Source organism: Esox lucius, chromosome 11, assembly GCF_011004845.1.
Source record: "Esox lucius isolate fEsoLuc1 chromosome 11, fEsoLuc1.pri, whole genome shotgun sequence".
In the NCBI taxonomy this organism is placed as follows: Eukaryota; Metazoa; Chordata; class Actinopteri; order Esociformes; family Esocidae; genus Esox; species Esox lucius.
Window position 1 is genome coordinate 19127372 of NC_047579.1, and position 15477 is coordinate 19142848.

The 15477-nt window shown below is 41.0% G+C and overlaps 2 protein-coding genes across 4 annotated transcripts; one reads left to right on the forward strand and one right to left on the reverse strand.

The window, feature by feature from the left end:
* Positions 1-1825: 1825 nt before the first annotated feature.
* LOC105007702 (STIP1 homology and U box-containing protein 1) lies at positions 1826-10809 on the reverse strand. 3 transcript variants are annotated; one of them, XM_020050860.3, is made up of 10 exons: positions 10725-10809; positions 10430-10596; positions 9668-9824; positions 9367-9565; positions 5678-5876; positions 5242-5407; positions 3184-3271; positions 2866-2922; positions 2558-2674; positions 1826-2400 (listed from the first exon to the last, which is right to left on the reverse strand). In XM_020050860.3, exons 3-10 carry the CDS (start codon positions 9724-9726, stop codon positions 2275-2277), a joined length of 1011 nt encoding a protein of 336 aa, XP_019906419.3. In that variant the 5' UTR covers positions 9727-9824; positions 10430-10596; positions 10725-10809; the 3' UTR covers positions 1826-2274. The 3 variants fall into 3 exon arrangements, with proteins under 3 accessions (XP_019906419.3, XP_010865017.3, XP_010865018.3); XM_010866715.4 differs by having other exon boundaries at positions 9668-9933; XM_010866716.4 differs by lacking the exon at positions 9668-9824.
* A 3299-nt stretch (positions 10810-14108) lies between these two features.
* trub1 (TruB pseudouridine (psi) synthase family member 1) lies at positions 14109-15317 on the forward strand. Its single transcript, XM_010866714.4, has one exon. The coding sequence runs from the start codon at positions 14169-14171 to the stop codon at positions 15081-15083; it is 915 nt and encodes a 304-aa protein (XP_010865016.1). The 5' UTR covers positions 14109-14168; the 3' UTR covers positions 15084-15317.
* The last annotated feature ends 160 nt before the right edge of the window (positions 15318-15477 follow it).

The following is a 15477-nucleotide window of genomic DNA, read 5'->3' on the forward strand; positions in this document are numbered from 1 at the left end:
TGACTGTACCTGTTGGGGCTCAAATCCCCCCAACCAATCCCCTCTTGGGAGGCACCATGGCCAAGGGGCTATGAGTATGCCCCCTCCCCAACACAAACACACACCCCTACGTGTACACATTATATTCATACACATGAGTCACACAATTGTCCATCTCACATATCAAGCAGAGGGTGGTAATATAATTTCAGATTCAACTTATTTACACTTGGTTCATTTAAACAGTTATGTGTGGCTAAGACGAATGATATCCGAAGTGATGAAAAGAGGACTTTGATCATCTATTTGCAGCAGGGTAGAGGTCAAACAGTGAAACTGAATGTGTTAATACAAACATGTACCCTTCTTCTAGAGGATATTTAAATGAGTTATTTTTACTTGGTAAATTGGCAAAGCAGTTGACCCCAAGCATGCACTGAAGGCTTTGGACTAGGCTTTAAGGGTAGAACTGGTAAAACACAAGACAAACCACTAAGCAAGAAAGCTCTCATCAAAGCTATTCAAATGGCTGAGTTTGGAATTGCACCTCAAGTTTCTCCTGAGGGACCGACAGGACATTCAGTGACATGTAAATCAGAGGGAACTCATAATAATTAAAAGAGCCTTCAAACACATATCTGTCACTCAATATTAACACCTATACACTTTGCCATTAATTTACGATCAATCGATCTGTAAGAGCCAGATGAGCATGTACCGGAAAAAACATACAGCATCAGAAAATGTTTTGCAGTGAAAACCAGTTCTTCTATTTGTCCAATTCAGGAAAGTTCCTGTCAGTCCCCCCTTATTGTTTTTTTGTTCCTACTGGATACACCTGTAAATTAAAGGTGTAGAAAAAAACAACACTGTGTTTTGCACACAACCTGCTTTTTGGATCAGATATTGACTTGGCATAGGCTTCCTACATTCTGTAAGACAGAAGATGAGCTAGGTTTTTGTCTCAGTGTTATACATCTAAGTACACTCAGACCTCAAGTTGGACATAGAAGATATGCATATTCGTTGAGAGAAAATGATGGTTTTATCATTAAACTATACTGTATGCAGACTACTCAAGATGAATTGTCAGATAAAGAAAACATGGAGCTTCCGTAGCAAGAGGGTTGTCTTCCTCAAAGAAAAGTGAGGAAGACAACCACAATAGAAGTACTTTTTTGGAGGCCAAACACTGCATTTGTAGACTAAGGTGACTGAAGTACTGTGTGAGGATTCTGCATATATGATTGTTTGTTCTGATTGCGGATTGGTGGAGAGTGCCTGCCTCAAGTGGAGGAGTTTAAGTATCTAGGGGTCTTGTTCACGAGTGAGGGAAGGATGGAACGGGAGATTGACAGACGGATCGGTGCAGCTTCTGCAGTAATGCAGTCGATGTATCGGTCTGTCGTGGTGAAGAAAGAGCTGAGCCGCAAGGCGAAGCTCTCGATTTACCAGTCAATCTACGTTCCTACTCTCACCTATGGTCATGAGCTTTGGGTCATGACCGAAAGGACAAGATCCCGGATACAGGCGGCCGAAATGAGCTTTCTCCGCAGGGTGGCCGGGCGATCCCTTAGAGATAGGGTGAGAAGCTCGGTCACCCGGGAGGAGCTCAGAGTAGAGCCCCTGCTCCTCCACATCGAGAGGGGTCAGCTGAGGTGGCTTGGGCATCTTTTTCGGATGCCTCCGGAACGCCTTCCTGGGAAGGTGTTCCGGTCCCGTCCCACCGGGAGGAGACCCCGGGGAAGACCTAGGACTCGCTGGAGGGACTATGTCTCCCGGCTGGCCTGGGAACGCCTCGGTGTCCCCCCGGAAGAGCTAGAGGAAGTGTCTGGGGAGAGGGAAGTCTGGGCATCCCTGCTTAGACTGCTGCCCCCGCGACCCGGCCCCGGATAAGCGGAAGAAGATGATGATGATGATGATGATGTTCTGATTGCAACGTTCGTGTGGGCGGTCCAACTGGTTTGGGGCTACCAGATTCTGACCAGCTCCCTTTGGTGGATGATGCTCTCCAATTCGGTTGAAGTGTTTGGTATTGTGGCGTGTCGTGATTGTTGGGTCCGGATTAGTTTGGACCAGTATGAGCAGCAGTGAGAAAATGTAATTGTCTGACAAGGAATGAAAGATGAGAAAAAGATGGGGTGGCGGGGTGGCAGTCCAAGTCGAGGTGTGACAGTATACGGTGTGGCCTCGACATATGAAAGGAGGGCATCTGGTTCTGACTTGTAATGTCAGGTTTTTCTCCTCCCTCCCTTCATCCCTCCTGCGTTCCCTCCCTCTCTCTACTTTTTACATTCAGTAGTCCTCCACCCATCCATTCTCCATGATGAACGCATCGATGACCTCCTTCATGGCCAAATTAGGGATCAGCTGATCCTGAGTCAGAGGGCTGCGTGTCACTGGGTCAAAATGGCCAACTCGCTGCAAAGCACAGAACAAATGTGGTTCAAGACATTCTGGGTAATAACTCATACTACTATCACAGGGATATCATACTTTTCTGTTACAACATAGGGATTATCCATTGGGGTTTAAGGCAGTGTTATGAAGATGGAATAATTTTAGTACTGGTCCTTGCCTGTAGGTGCTCTTCGATGTCTTTGCGGTCGTAGGTGATCCCACTGGGAGTGATGCAGGGCTCCCTCATCAACTCAAAGCTGATTTTTCCACACAGGTAGTCCGGGATTTCCCGCTTCTGATAAACAAACAGAGGTTCTCACTAAATGGAGTTTGATGCAAATCGATCGTGCAGACTTTTGTGTTTATTCCTTTCAGAGTGCAGGTGTGCCAGTGGTGCATCGGCTAAGCTAGGCTAGGTTAAAATAGGTGATTGATATAAAGTGCATGGTACGTTACAGGACAAAGGAGGCAGTAGAGAGCACTCACCTTCCTCTTCTCATCCACCTGAGAAAAAAGCTCCTCCATCTCCGCAAGGTGCTTGTCCTGTAGTGAAAAATGCCACATAGACTGATATTAAGTCAATTGTTTCCAAGGTTTCACCAGATTAAGGCTAAACATTTAAGATACCTTCATGCTGGTTGGTAAAATTGTGTCAACAGATGTCTGCGGATTATGTCTTTCTGACATTATGCAATGTTGTTGATCGAAATCCCTTTTGTTGCTGAACACTTGGTAATATTCAAGATCACTCTAGACATGTGTTTATGTCCGGATTGTTTACTGCACTAGTGTTTTGCGACTCACATGTTTAGACTGGAACTTTGTGAGGTCATGTCGGCTTCTGCGTTCCTCTAACTTGTCATCTTGTTCATCTCTGCTGTTATCCAGTTCCCTTAGGAAAGGACAAAAGTAATAAAATCACTGTGCTAACTTTCACCAACCAAAGCTTAGCTCATTGCCATCGACAATGGTTGTGCTCAAAGCATGTTACAAATACAATCAGATGTTTACATAGATGGACTGGTTCACACACCAGCCACAGCTCAGGCATAATAAAAAGCCAAGTACAAAGTTAAATAGCGTTCATCTAATGCCCCTTAAATGTAATATACTTTCAGTAGACATGGCTGGGAAAATGGTTTGCCACTGACTAATGGCTACAGTGTATATATTTTAACTTGACAATAGTGATTATACAGTGGATATAAAAAGTCTACACACCCTTGTTAAAATACCAGGTTCTTGTTATGTAAAAGAATGAGACAAAGATAAATAATGTCAGAACTTTTTCCACCTTTAATGTGACCTATAACGTGAACAATTCAATTGAAAAACAAACTGAAATCTTTGAGGAGGAAAAATAAAACCTGGTTGCATAAGTGTGCACACCCTTAAACTAATAATTTGTTGAAGCACCTTTTGTGCTTTATTACAGCACTGTCTTTTTGGGTAAGAGTCTATTAGCATGGCACATCTTGTCATGGCAATATTTGCCCACTCTTCTTTACAAAAGTGCTCCAAATCTGTCAGATTGCAAGGATATATACTGTGCACAGCCCTCTTCAGATCACCCCACAGATGTTCAATTGGATTCAGGTCTGGGCTCTGGCTGGGCCATTCCAAAACGTTAATATTCTTCTGGTGAAGCCATGCTTTTGTGGATTTGGATATGTGCTTTGGGTCGTTGTCGTGCTGAAAGGTGAACTTCATCTTCAACTTTCTAACGGACGCCTGAAGGTTTTGTGCCACAAGTGCCTGGTATTTGGAACTGTTTATAATTCCCTCCACCATTACTAAGGCCCCGGTTCCAGCTGAAGAAAAACAGCCCCAAAACATGATGCTGCCACCACCATGCTTCACTGCGGGTATGGTGTTCTTTGGGTGATGTGTAGTGTTTGGGCCAAACATACCTTTTGGAATTATGGCCAAAAAGTTAAAACTTGCTTTCATCAGACCATAACACATTTTCCCATGTGCTTTTAGGGGACTTGGTGTTTGTTTTTGCATGTTTGTTTCAGCCAGTACTTGCCAGAAATTCCTGCAGTTCTTTTAATGTTGCTGTAGGCCTCTTGGAAGCCTCCATGACCAGTTTTCTTCTCGTCTTTTCATCAATTTTGGAGGGACATCCAGTTCTTGGTAAGGTCTCTGTTGAGCCATACTTTCTCCACTTGATGATGACTGTCTTCACTGTATTCCATGGTATATCTTATGCTTTGGAAATTATTTTGTACCCTTTTCCTGACTGATATCTTTCAACAATGAGATCCCTCTGATGCTTTGGAAGCTCTCTGCAGATCATAAGAAAATGTCAGGAAAATCCTACTAGAACAGCTGAACTTTATTTGTGATTAAATCAGAGTCACTTTAAATGATGGCAGGTGTGTAATGACCTCTATTTAACATGAGTTTGGATGTGATTGGTTAATTCTGAACACAGCCACATCCCCAGTTATAAGAGGGTGTGCACACTTATGCAACCAGGTTATTGTGAGTTTTTTATTTTTCCTTTTCCCCCCTCGAAGATTTCAGTTTGTTTATCAACTAAATTGTTCACATTATAGGTCACATTAAAAGTGGAAAACGTTTTGACATGATGTATCTTTGTCGCATTCTTTTACATCCCAAAAACCTGGCATTTTCACAAGGGGGTGTAGACTTTTTATATCCACTGTAGTTCTCTGGTTCAGAAATGGAATTTCAATGGTTTTATATGTTCTGTAAATAATTGACTTTTAGCAGATTCACACTACAGGAGGAAGATCTTACAAGATATTGTCCTATAAGAGGAGGAGCTTAGCACAGCTCACACTTTATAAAAACAAACCATGACACAATCCTTTGGTGAGCACAACGATCCCTCACCTCTCCTTCTCAGCCAGAATCAGTTTGGTGAGATATGCGTGCAGTTTGTTCTCCTGGTTGATGCGCTTCTCCTCAATGCTGTTCCAGCGCTTTTTCTTGGCTATCCGGAGGGCTCCGGGAATGTCGTCACCAAAGTTCAAACGTTGCTCTTTTGCCAGGTTATATGCTGATGACCAAATTATAATATAGATTATTTAAATGATTATTAATGATACAAAGACTATTAATTGTATAATTATTATGATATATTTATAATGTATCATCAACAAACTCCAAATTTCAATGGTGGCCTGGAATAAGGCTGTCACTAATTTCAAACTACTACAGATAAAGAAGGGAAGACAAGGACAGCAGGACTATTAAAGAGGTGACAGTTTTTGACTATTGAGACACACTGTGTCTAAACCCTTGATTGGCACACAGGTCCCCAGCCCACCTCTCTGCAGGTTGCCGATGGCTTCGTCATAGTTCTCCATCTCCAGGTGGCACTGGCCCAGGAAGAAGTGGGCCTTGACCGACTGGCTGTCCAGCTCCAGAGCGTGCTTGCAGTCAGCCAGGGCCTTGTCATGCTGCTGCAGCTTCACATGACACAAGGCCCGGTTGGTGTAGTACACAGACACTGAGGGGTTCCGGTTCTGGGACAGACACATTGTTAACTCCATTACCTCTTTCAGTAGACCTCTCACAACAATATTACTTTCCTGCTGGTACATATGTGTACAAAGCCACACTTTTCCCTCTCTTTCTTTCACCGTCTGTGTTTCATGTCCAGTTGCTAAATTGCACACATAGACAACAATGCAGGCCATTAGTTAATCAGAATCCGAGGAAATAAGATCATTCTTTAATACCCAAATCCCAAAAAACTCTTTCAAGTAAACCAAAGTAAAGTGAAAATCTAGCTACAAGGAACAATGGAAGCAACTTCCTACAGTAAGTATTGGGGTGAGGTAACTCAACAGCTGAAGTGAATTCCTAGATCTTGGGGTGAGGTAACTCAACAGCTGAAGTGAATTCCTATGTCTTGAGGTGAGGTAACACAACTGATGAAGTGAATTCCTATGTCTTGGGGTGAGGTTACACAACAGCTGACGTGAATTCATAGGTCTTAGTGTGAGGTAACTTAACAACTTACAGTTTTTCTCAATTGTTTGGCTCATTTTCTGAAACAGTCTTAACATTCTCCAAACTGTAAGTACAATCGAAACTGTTACATGGGACATCACAACTCTATGGCAAAAACTCTCCAAAATGTAGTTACTCACTAAAACATTTAATTCATGCTTCAAAACCTAGTTATTGTATCAGTAAATTGGCCAGTGCCACCAAAAGGAAAAAAAAAATTCTCATTGTGTGAGCCTTACTGGTCAAAATGTTTCAATGTTTTTTCACCATGGCAGTTAATGCTGGAAATGTTTGTTTTAAATACATTTCAGTTTGGTTAAAAAAATGTGTCCAGCTGAATGCTGGTGTGTATCACACTGAGCTTTTTAGATACCAGTTTCAACAGTGGTAAAGGTTTACTGGGAAAAGTGAATAATGTACAATTCTGTAGTAAACAGAAAAAGGATATGCACATTTGTATGTATACAATACACATTTCTATGTACAGTGGGGAGAACAAGTATTTGATACACTGCCGATTCTGCAGGTTTTCGTACTTACAAAGCATGTAGAGGTCTGTCATTTTCATCATAGGTACACTTCAACTGTGAGAGATATAATCTAAAACAAAAATCAAGAAAATCACATTGTATGATATTTTTATAATTAATTTGCATTTTATTGCATGACATAAGTTTTTGATCACCTACCAACCATTAAGAATTCCAGCTCTCACAGACCTGTTAGTTTTTCTTTAAGAAGCCCTCCTGTTCTCCACTCATTACCTGTATTAACTGCACCTGTTTGAAGTCGTTACCTGTATAAAAGACACCTGTCCACACACTCAATCAAACAGACTCCAACCTCTCCACAATGGCCAAGACCAGAGAGCTGTGTAAGGACATCAGAGATAGAATTTTAGACCTGCACAAGGCTGGGATGGGCTACAGGACAATAGGAAAGCAGCTTGGTGAGAAGGCAACAACTGTTGGCGCAATTATTAGAAAATGGAAGAAGTTCAAGTTGACGGTCAATCTCCCTCGGTCTGGGGCTCCATGCAAGATCTCACCTCGTGGGGCATCAATGATCATGAGGAAGGTGAGGGATCAGCCCAGAACTACACAGCAGGATCTGGTCAATGACCTGAAGAGAGCTGGGACCACAGTCTCAAAGAAAACCATTAGTAACACACTACGCCGTCATGGATTTAAATCCTGCAGCACACGCAAGGTCCCCCTGCTCAAGCCAGCGCATGTCCAGGCCCGTCTGAAGTTTGCCAATGACCATCTGGATGGTCCAGAGGAGGAATGGGAGAAAGTCATGTGGTCTGATGAGACAAAAATAGAGCTTTTTGGTCTAAACTCCACTTGCCTTGTTTGGAGGAAGAAGAAGGATGAGTACAACCCCAAGAACACCATCCCAACCGCATGGAGGTGGAAACATCATTCTTTGGGGATGCTTTTCTGCAAAGGGGACAGGACGACTGCAACGTATTGAGGGGAGGATGGATGGGGCCATGTATCGTGAGATCTTGGCCAACAACCTCCTTCCCTCAGTAAGAGCATTGAAGATGGGTCGTGGCTGGGTCTTCCAGCATGACAACGACCCGAAACAACAGCCGGGGCAACTAAGGGGTGGCTCCGTAAGAAGCATCTCAAGGTCCTGGAGTGGCCTAGCCAGCCTCCAGACCTGAAACCAATGGAAAATCTTTGGAGGGAGCTGAAAGTCTGTATTGTCCAGCGACAGCCCCGAAACCTGAAGGATCTGGAGAAGGTCTGTATGGAGGAGTGGTCCAAAATCCCTGCTGCAGTGTGTGCAAACCTGGTCAAGAACTACAGGAAACGTATGATCTCTGTAATTGCAAACAAAGGTTTCTATAAGATTCCATCACTCTATGTTGAAGTTAAAAGTTACAGACTTCTACTTGCTTTGTAAGTGGGAAAACCTGCAAAATCAGCAGTGTATCAAATACTTGTTCTCCCCACTGTATAGAATAAATTTAGCGATGTGTTACATGTAAACAGAAAAATCACTTTAGCATGTCAATTTTTACATACAGCTGTGGAAAAAATTAAGAGAGCACTGCACCTTTTTCTTTTCTTTTCAAAAAAGTTGAAAAGGAAGGTTTTGAGTGAGGAACAAAAGCGTTCAATTTGCAGTGGTCTCTTAATTTTAACCCATCTGTTCCTCACTCAAAACCTTCCTTTTCAACTTCTTTGGAAAGGAAACAGCTTTTTCTGGAGCTGTATTTCTTACATATAGTCATACATAGTGAGCTGAAAATTTGCCACAAAATGACATCCATGAAAACTACTACTGCAACAATGAAAAGTCCTGCAGTAGTTCTGAAAAAATACTATGAATTGCACCTCCTCACGGTAGGTAACACTACAAGTTCCCATCTTCTTTGTGGACATCCTGTCGCTCTTGTTGGTCTGGCAAGAGGTTTTAATCAACATCACATCTGATGTTTTCCCTTACAACGCAATGGTTACAATGTCGTTACAATGTCACCTAGCAGGTAATTTGAAAATATAGCATATATCACAAACATTTCATGTCATAGATATTTATGGAATATACATGTATGTCTGACATTTTTATAATTGAATGGATCATTTTGCATGTGATGGCTCAAACGATGGAAGAAAGTTTAGAAGTTGTGAAGAGTACGACAATTTCACTGAGAATCAACTAATCAGTTTTGATCAGCAAGCCATGTGCATGTAGGTGTTGTGCCTATTGTAGACAATTCTACTTACTCTTTGCACACGTGCCAAAACAAGTGCAATTTGCTCAAATGAATGAGAAATTCTAATCTGGTGTGAGTAAGAAACTAATTGTTCAGAGAGTTGAACTTATTGTTTTGAAAACAATTATCACTCCAGAAATGAACCAAAACAATTGAGAAAAACTGTAAGTGAATTCCTAGGTCTTGGGGTGAGGTAAATAAACATAAAATGTTTCAATTCTTGGCACTCCCACACACACTGTGTTTTCTACCCAAATGCTTGTCCTTACAATGGCTTTGCTGTAGCAGGCAGCCGCCTCCTGGTACTTGCGGCTGAGGAAGAGACGGTTGCCTTGCTCCTTCCACTCCTGCGCAGAGACACTCTTCTCAGGGCTGCCCGCCATCTTATCCGCCAGCCCGGCTGTGGCGGCAGCGGCCTCTCCGCTCTGCTTCCCTATCCTGCTACCCGTGTCTCTGACTGGGCTACAACTAACAGGGGGGTCACAAGTAGCAAGGTATCACCCATTTTAGTAGGAAGACAAGATATATTCAAGTGGTGTTGCTGGTCTACTCTAATAAGTGTTTCCAAACCTGGTCTGGAGCCTCAATGGGTAACATCGACAGGCTGTAGCTTCAGATTGGTCCATCATCAATAGTTTTATAATAAGTTGTTTGGATTTTAGCTAGTTTTTATGCTGGACTAGACCAAAGTCCTGCACTGTAACGAGGATGCATCGCTGTGTTTGCCCTGGCAGAGCAAAACCAACATTCATAATAGTAACACTATCACTGAAGATTTAGCAGTTAGCTATTTACTCAGTACAGAATACACTCTGTGAGTCTCAGGAGCGGCTGATCTGAATAAAAAAGTAGGAAAAAAAGTTTTCATTATTAGAACATGGCTCTAACGGGGACCATTGCCATGTTAAACATGTTAAAAAAAACAATTTGAAGGGAAGATGAAACCCACTCTAGTATTCTTGGGGATGGGTGCCCATCCAGATACAGCATATCTTCCAGATGGGAAAGAATGGCGCAACTGTCTGTTGTAGCTATTTGGCTATTTATATGTCGTTAACCAGCTGTTAGTGGTGTCCTTTAGTTCTCTAGCTACCTTTCGTTACTGCACTGGGATTTTGAATAGCAGCTAGCTAGCTAGCTAGCTAAGGTTGGATAACTAATCATATAGACATTTTGAATAACACATCAGGGCAACGGAACTGTATATAACTAGCCAATATTCTGACTTAAATAGACCATTGCAGTAAAGCGAAGACAAAGGCAGAGAGTCAGATAGTTAACTTAGCTTTCAAACAGCTTAAAGAAATGGCATGATGTTAACTAGTACTGTACCGTTTCGATTCCCTCCCTGCTGGCTTCAGCTGTCAGACGTCTCCTCTCTTTGAATCCTGACTGCGAGCTCCTTCGGTTTTGGCCTCCCTGTACAGTTCTGTTCCCAACCACTTCTTCCAACGGAACGGTCAATTTACTATTTTGGAATAGCTAGATGCATCAGCTGTCTAAACGAAAATCGAAACATGCATTTATGCAAAAACATTTTTAAAATGTTACAATAAATTCGTATTAGTCACCAGTATTGATTTAATTTCGATGATACACTAATGCGTAATAGCTAATATTTTCTTACCTTTCTGCTGCCGGTAGCATAGAGATGGAAAGAGGTGTCTTTGTGTATATTAAGAGCAAGGAGTCTCTATAAATACCCTTTCCGCTATTGGCTGAACTAGAACGAATAACAAAGTTGGAATCTTACTCGTTGATTGTATTAGAATCGATTAAAATGGAAGAAGACGGTTTTTGTCGTCATTCACGTAAGGTCTATTGTGTACCTAAGAACCACAAAGTTTAAAGAACTATTCAGAATATTGGAAACCTCATTCACTTACACACGTGCTTTGCTTGAAACTATTGAACATTAATTATTTTCTAACTAGCTATATAATTAATAATTTAATATAACTCTTCAAACATATAGTCACAAAATGAATAATATTTTATAAAAAATATCTAGCTAAATAGCTGCCCAAGGCAAATGGTAGTGAAGCTGGTTGAATACAGCTCTGGTGTGAATTAAGGCCATGGCGATGAGTGGGTGTAGCAATATTTTTTTTGCTTATATAGTTACTAAATATCTCTTAGTTCTATAAATAGTACCATAAATAGCCAGCAACCATATGTGCCCAGAAAAGCTGGTTGGACAGGCAACTATTAGGTTGGAACTAGCCTTAAAGATGAAGAAGTACAGGGATAAAAAAAAATCCCCTCCAAATCAACTATATCGTTCAGCTTTAATTAGTACCCCTGACTGCAGTGTGCAGTTTAGGGTGAGGATCAATGTGGGCAGAGTTCACATTTGACCACGGCCATAATTTTTTTCCATCTGAGGTTTGACAGTCACACACCGAATACAAACATACACGTTTGTGCATGGCACATGTTGAATACAAACATAGTTAATTTAGATGATAGTAAGAAATTTTACATTAAGTTAAGTGATACCTGCCAGAGCATGTAACCTCTCGAGCAAAGGTTACGCTCTGCTCCACCGCTCCATGTCTTTCCCATCGCTCTGCTCAAAACCACTATTCGTTGACAGGAAAAATAACTGCCACTTCAAATTTGCTAGTCTACATTTTGTTAGTCTACATATCTGTCTATCTGTCTATCAGTCTTTTAGTCAAAATATATACACCCAAACAAGTACCACTATATTATTCGTTTATTATTAATTTTATATAACAACGAAATAGTAAAGAATTTTCCGATACACTACGGCTGGCCAGAACAGATGCTCAGCTGGCAAGATCAGACGCTCAGCATTTTGAAACAACAATTTGCCTATAGAATGTATGAAATCAAATAGTACATTTACTTGCTTTGAATTAAATTACATTTTTATTAAAAAAGCCGTATCAGCACGCAGCCAAAAAGGAACAAAAAATATATTCTATCAATGGGCTACATGTCAAGAAATTGCAAATCACATGCTTTCAAATATTAAGCGCTCAGCATATAGGCTACATTGCATATATTGGCTGTAAAAATGAAACTCTAAAACTGAATTGAAAAAATATATTCTATCAATGGGCTACATGTCAAGAAATTGCAAATCACATGCTTTCAAATATTAAGCGCTCAGCATATAGGCTACATTGCATATATTGGCTGTAAAAATGAAACTCTAAAACTGAATTGAAAAAATATATTCTATCAATGGGCTACATGTCAAGAAATTGCAAATCACATGCTTTCAAATATTAAGCGCTCAGCATATAGGCTACATTGCATATATTGGCTGTAAAAATGAAACTCTAAAACTGAATTGAAATGAAATAAAAACGTCTTGCTAAATGTTTCTCTACAATAACTTGGAAAACACTTTTAGAAAGGCGAGTTTGGCCAAAGTCTGTGGCTTCAGGATGATGTTATGGTGCATGATGCATTTCTTATCATTTCTGTTTTCCATAATGATTTATTAGTTGTGGCTACTGCATCACCACACTCCATCCTGCATGTTCGTTGTCCTACTCATTTCTGTGAGTTACCTTTATTTTACACCAAATGGGTTTTATCAGTTTCTTTATTCAATTATTGAGTAAACTTCATGAAAGCTTAAGCAACAAGGTTTATATATGTATCTACAGTGGATATAAAAAGTCTACACACCCCTGTTAAAATGCCAGGTTTTTGTGATGTAAAAGAATGAGACAAAGATAAATGTCTTTTAGATGTCTTTCATATAGAAAACAAACAGGAATAGCCTATAACCAGTTGAAAACCCTTTGTGGGATCAGTCAGTGTTAGAGTTTACATAGCTGGCCAAAAACTTAATTAGCATTTTAACTTATGGGTTTTGTACAGTGACTTTGGAAAGGCTTTCTACACCATGGAACGATGTCTTAACCTTTTCTGTTATTTGTTTTCATGTTTCTAATTTCTTCAAAACATTGTTGAAAAATAAATGGCAATTTCTCAAAAAGGGTATTGACATTGATGTATATAAAAAAATCAAGATATTCGCAGCTTTTAGCGCGTACATTAATACAGTAGTCTGATGTTTTGCTCCACAACCACCAACATTGTCAAAACGTTGCAGAAACCCCAGGCACACGAACGCACGTTTGCAATCGTGAACACCCGCATACAAATGCGTTTTACCCGCGCGAACGTAAAATGATTATTAGGGCCATTGATTTTCAAATCGCAGATATAGAAATAAACTGTGATTATACACCTGCACTCTTAGTTTAAAGTAAATGTGGTTAGCAGCCAATGATAACCAATGGATGCAATATTCTGAGATGCAAAGCAAGCAGAATCACATGGCCTATCTGTATGGATGGAGTTGAGGTGTTTGCGTCAAATGCATATCATCATCCTTCGGCAGAGTGCTTCCCAACACACATTTTCTCCTTACATATCGTGATTATAATGTTTTATCTTGAAGGCAGCCAAATAGTTGCCTAATCTTCAAAAACATTTCGATCCTGTCAAGAGTTTTTCAGTGCAACTCTTCTCAGTTGTGTTGTTCGGTGCATTTGACAAACCTTGAACTATATAATATATAACACTTCAACTAATATATAACACGATCGAGGTAGGTCTATCGCGAGAAAGATGCAGAGTAGATAACTAAATCACCTTTAAAAGAGTCGGATAGACTCTTATAGATACACACTGTTTTTACAAATTAAACTAGCAATTCATCAGTCACAACTGCTTACGCGCATCCACGTTTTCGCGCATGATGATTACCCCCAACTGAGGCGCTCAATTGTTATTTTGGTGTATATTTATAACCAACCAAGATTGAAATGTATAAAATACATTTCAATCCATGTAACTGCAGTTAAATGAATTATTTTCACTTTGGGGTTGCAGAATAGAAACGGTTGTCAAAGACGTAACGTTGGAACGTCTAAACGTTTTATCCTGCACAAACTGATAATACGTCTTTCTATCTCTATGGCAGGTAGTCGTTGTTGATGACGCATTTCTAAACGGAAGTGTTTTTTTCCCCCCACCAGTGTCATCAACTAGCGCCGTTGTTGGGCTGTTTTGGAAAGCAAGCATGGCTGTAACATTAACTAGCGTACCTATACCGAAACATTCCTTATCCAGACTACAATCTTTAAATGGACTCTTTGCTGTTTATAAAAAGGAAGGACCTACGTCTGCAGATGTGCTAAACTCGCTTAAAGAGGCACTTCTCAAAGAGGCGGGTGTGAAAGATCCTAATCCTAGAAAGAGGAAAAAGCAAGCTCTAAAAATGGGACACGGTGGGACTCTGGACAGTGCGGCCTCTGGTGTGCTTGTTGTCGGGATTGGAAATGGAACAAAGATGCTCAGTACTATGCTGGCTGGTTCAAAGAAATACAGGGCCGTTGGAGAGTTGGGAAAAGCCACAGACACCCTTGATGCAACAGGAAAAGTGGTTAATGAGAAGAGCTATGACCACATCACCAGGGAAGCCTTTGAGGAGAAACTGAAGCAGTTCACTGGGGAAATCATGCAGGTTCCTCCACTTTATTCTGCGCTGAAGAAGGACGGAAAGCGCCTGTCTGTCCTGCTGAAGCAAGGTCACGAGGTGGAGGCCAAACCTGCAAGGCCAGTCACTGTGTATAACCTGTCGCTACAAGACTTTACACCTCCCCTTTTCACTCTTGACGTTGAATGCGGTGGTGGGTTTTACATCAGAAGCTTGGTGGATGACCTAGGAAAAGCCCTCTCATCCTGTGCCCACGTGAGGGAGCTGATTCGGACCAAACAGGGCCAGTTTACCCTTGATGACCACACACTGCGGGAGGAACAGTGGACTGCACAGCACGTCATTCAGTCCATGCAGCCCTGTCCTGGGTCAGAGGTCACTAAAGAGAACGGAACAAAGCCAAGCGCTAACCTGGAATTTAAAAGGGCCCTGAACAACCAAGAAAAGGAGGATAAGAATAGCAACGATGAAAAGGGAGTGTTAACCCCGCCCCCTTAAAGACATGACACGCCCTGTCTATATGAGAAAAAAAAGCTGCGTTTAAGTTATCGGATCTTCTTCAAAGGTCTGGACTGGTTCAATCCCCTTCAAGGAAAGAAAATTAAAGTTTTTTGTAAGCATGGCTGGAAGATATTTCCACTATATAATTTTTATTGTGGGGGGGTATTTGGTTTAGATATGATGTGGTGCACCATTAAAGAAAAAAATACATTAAAATGTACTCTTGCCTAATCAGTCTGAGACTACGTCTATCTCAACATATTGGGAAAGTCCTCCCTACTTTTTGGATCAATTCCAATCATTTTCTTATTAGCTTTAAGATTAAAGGTCTGGGGTAGGCAACACCAGACCTTTTGGCCCAAAATTTTTCTGGTTTTCATCCACTCTCATT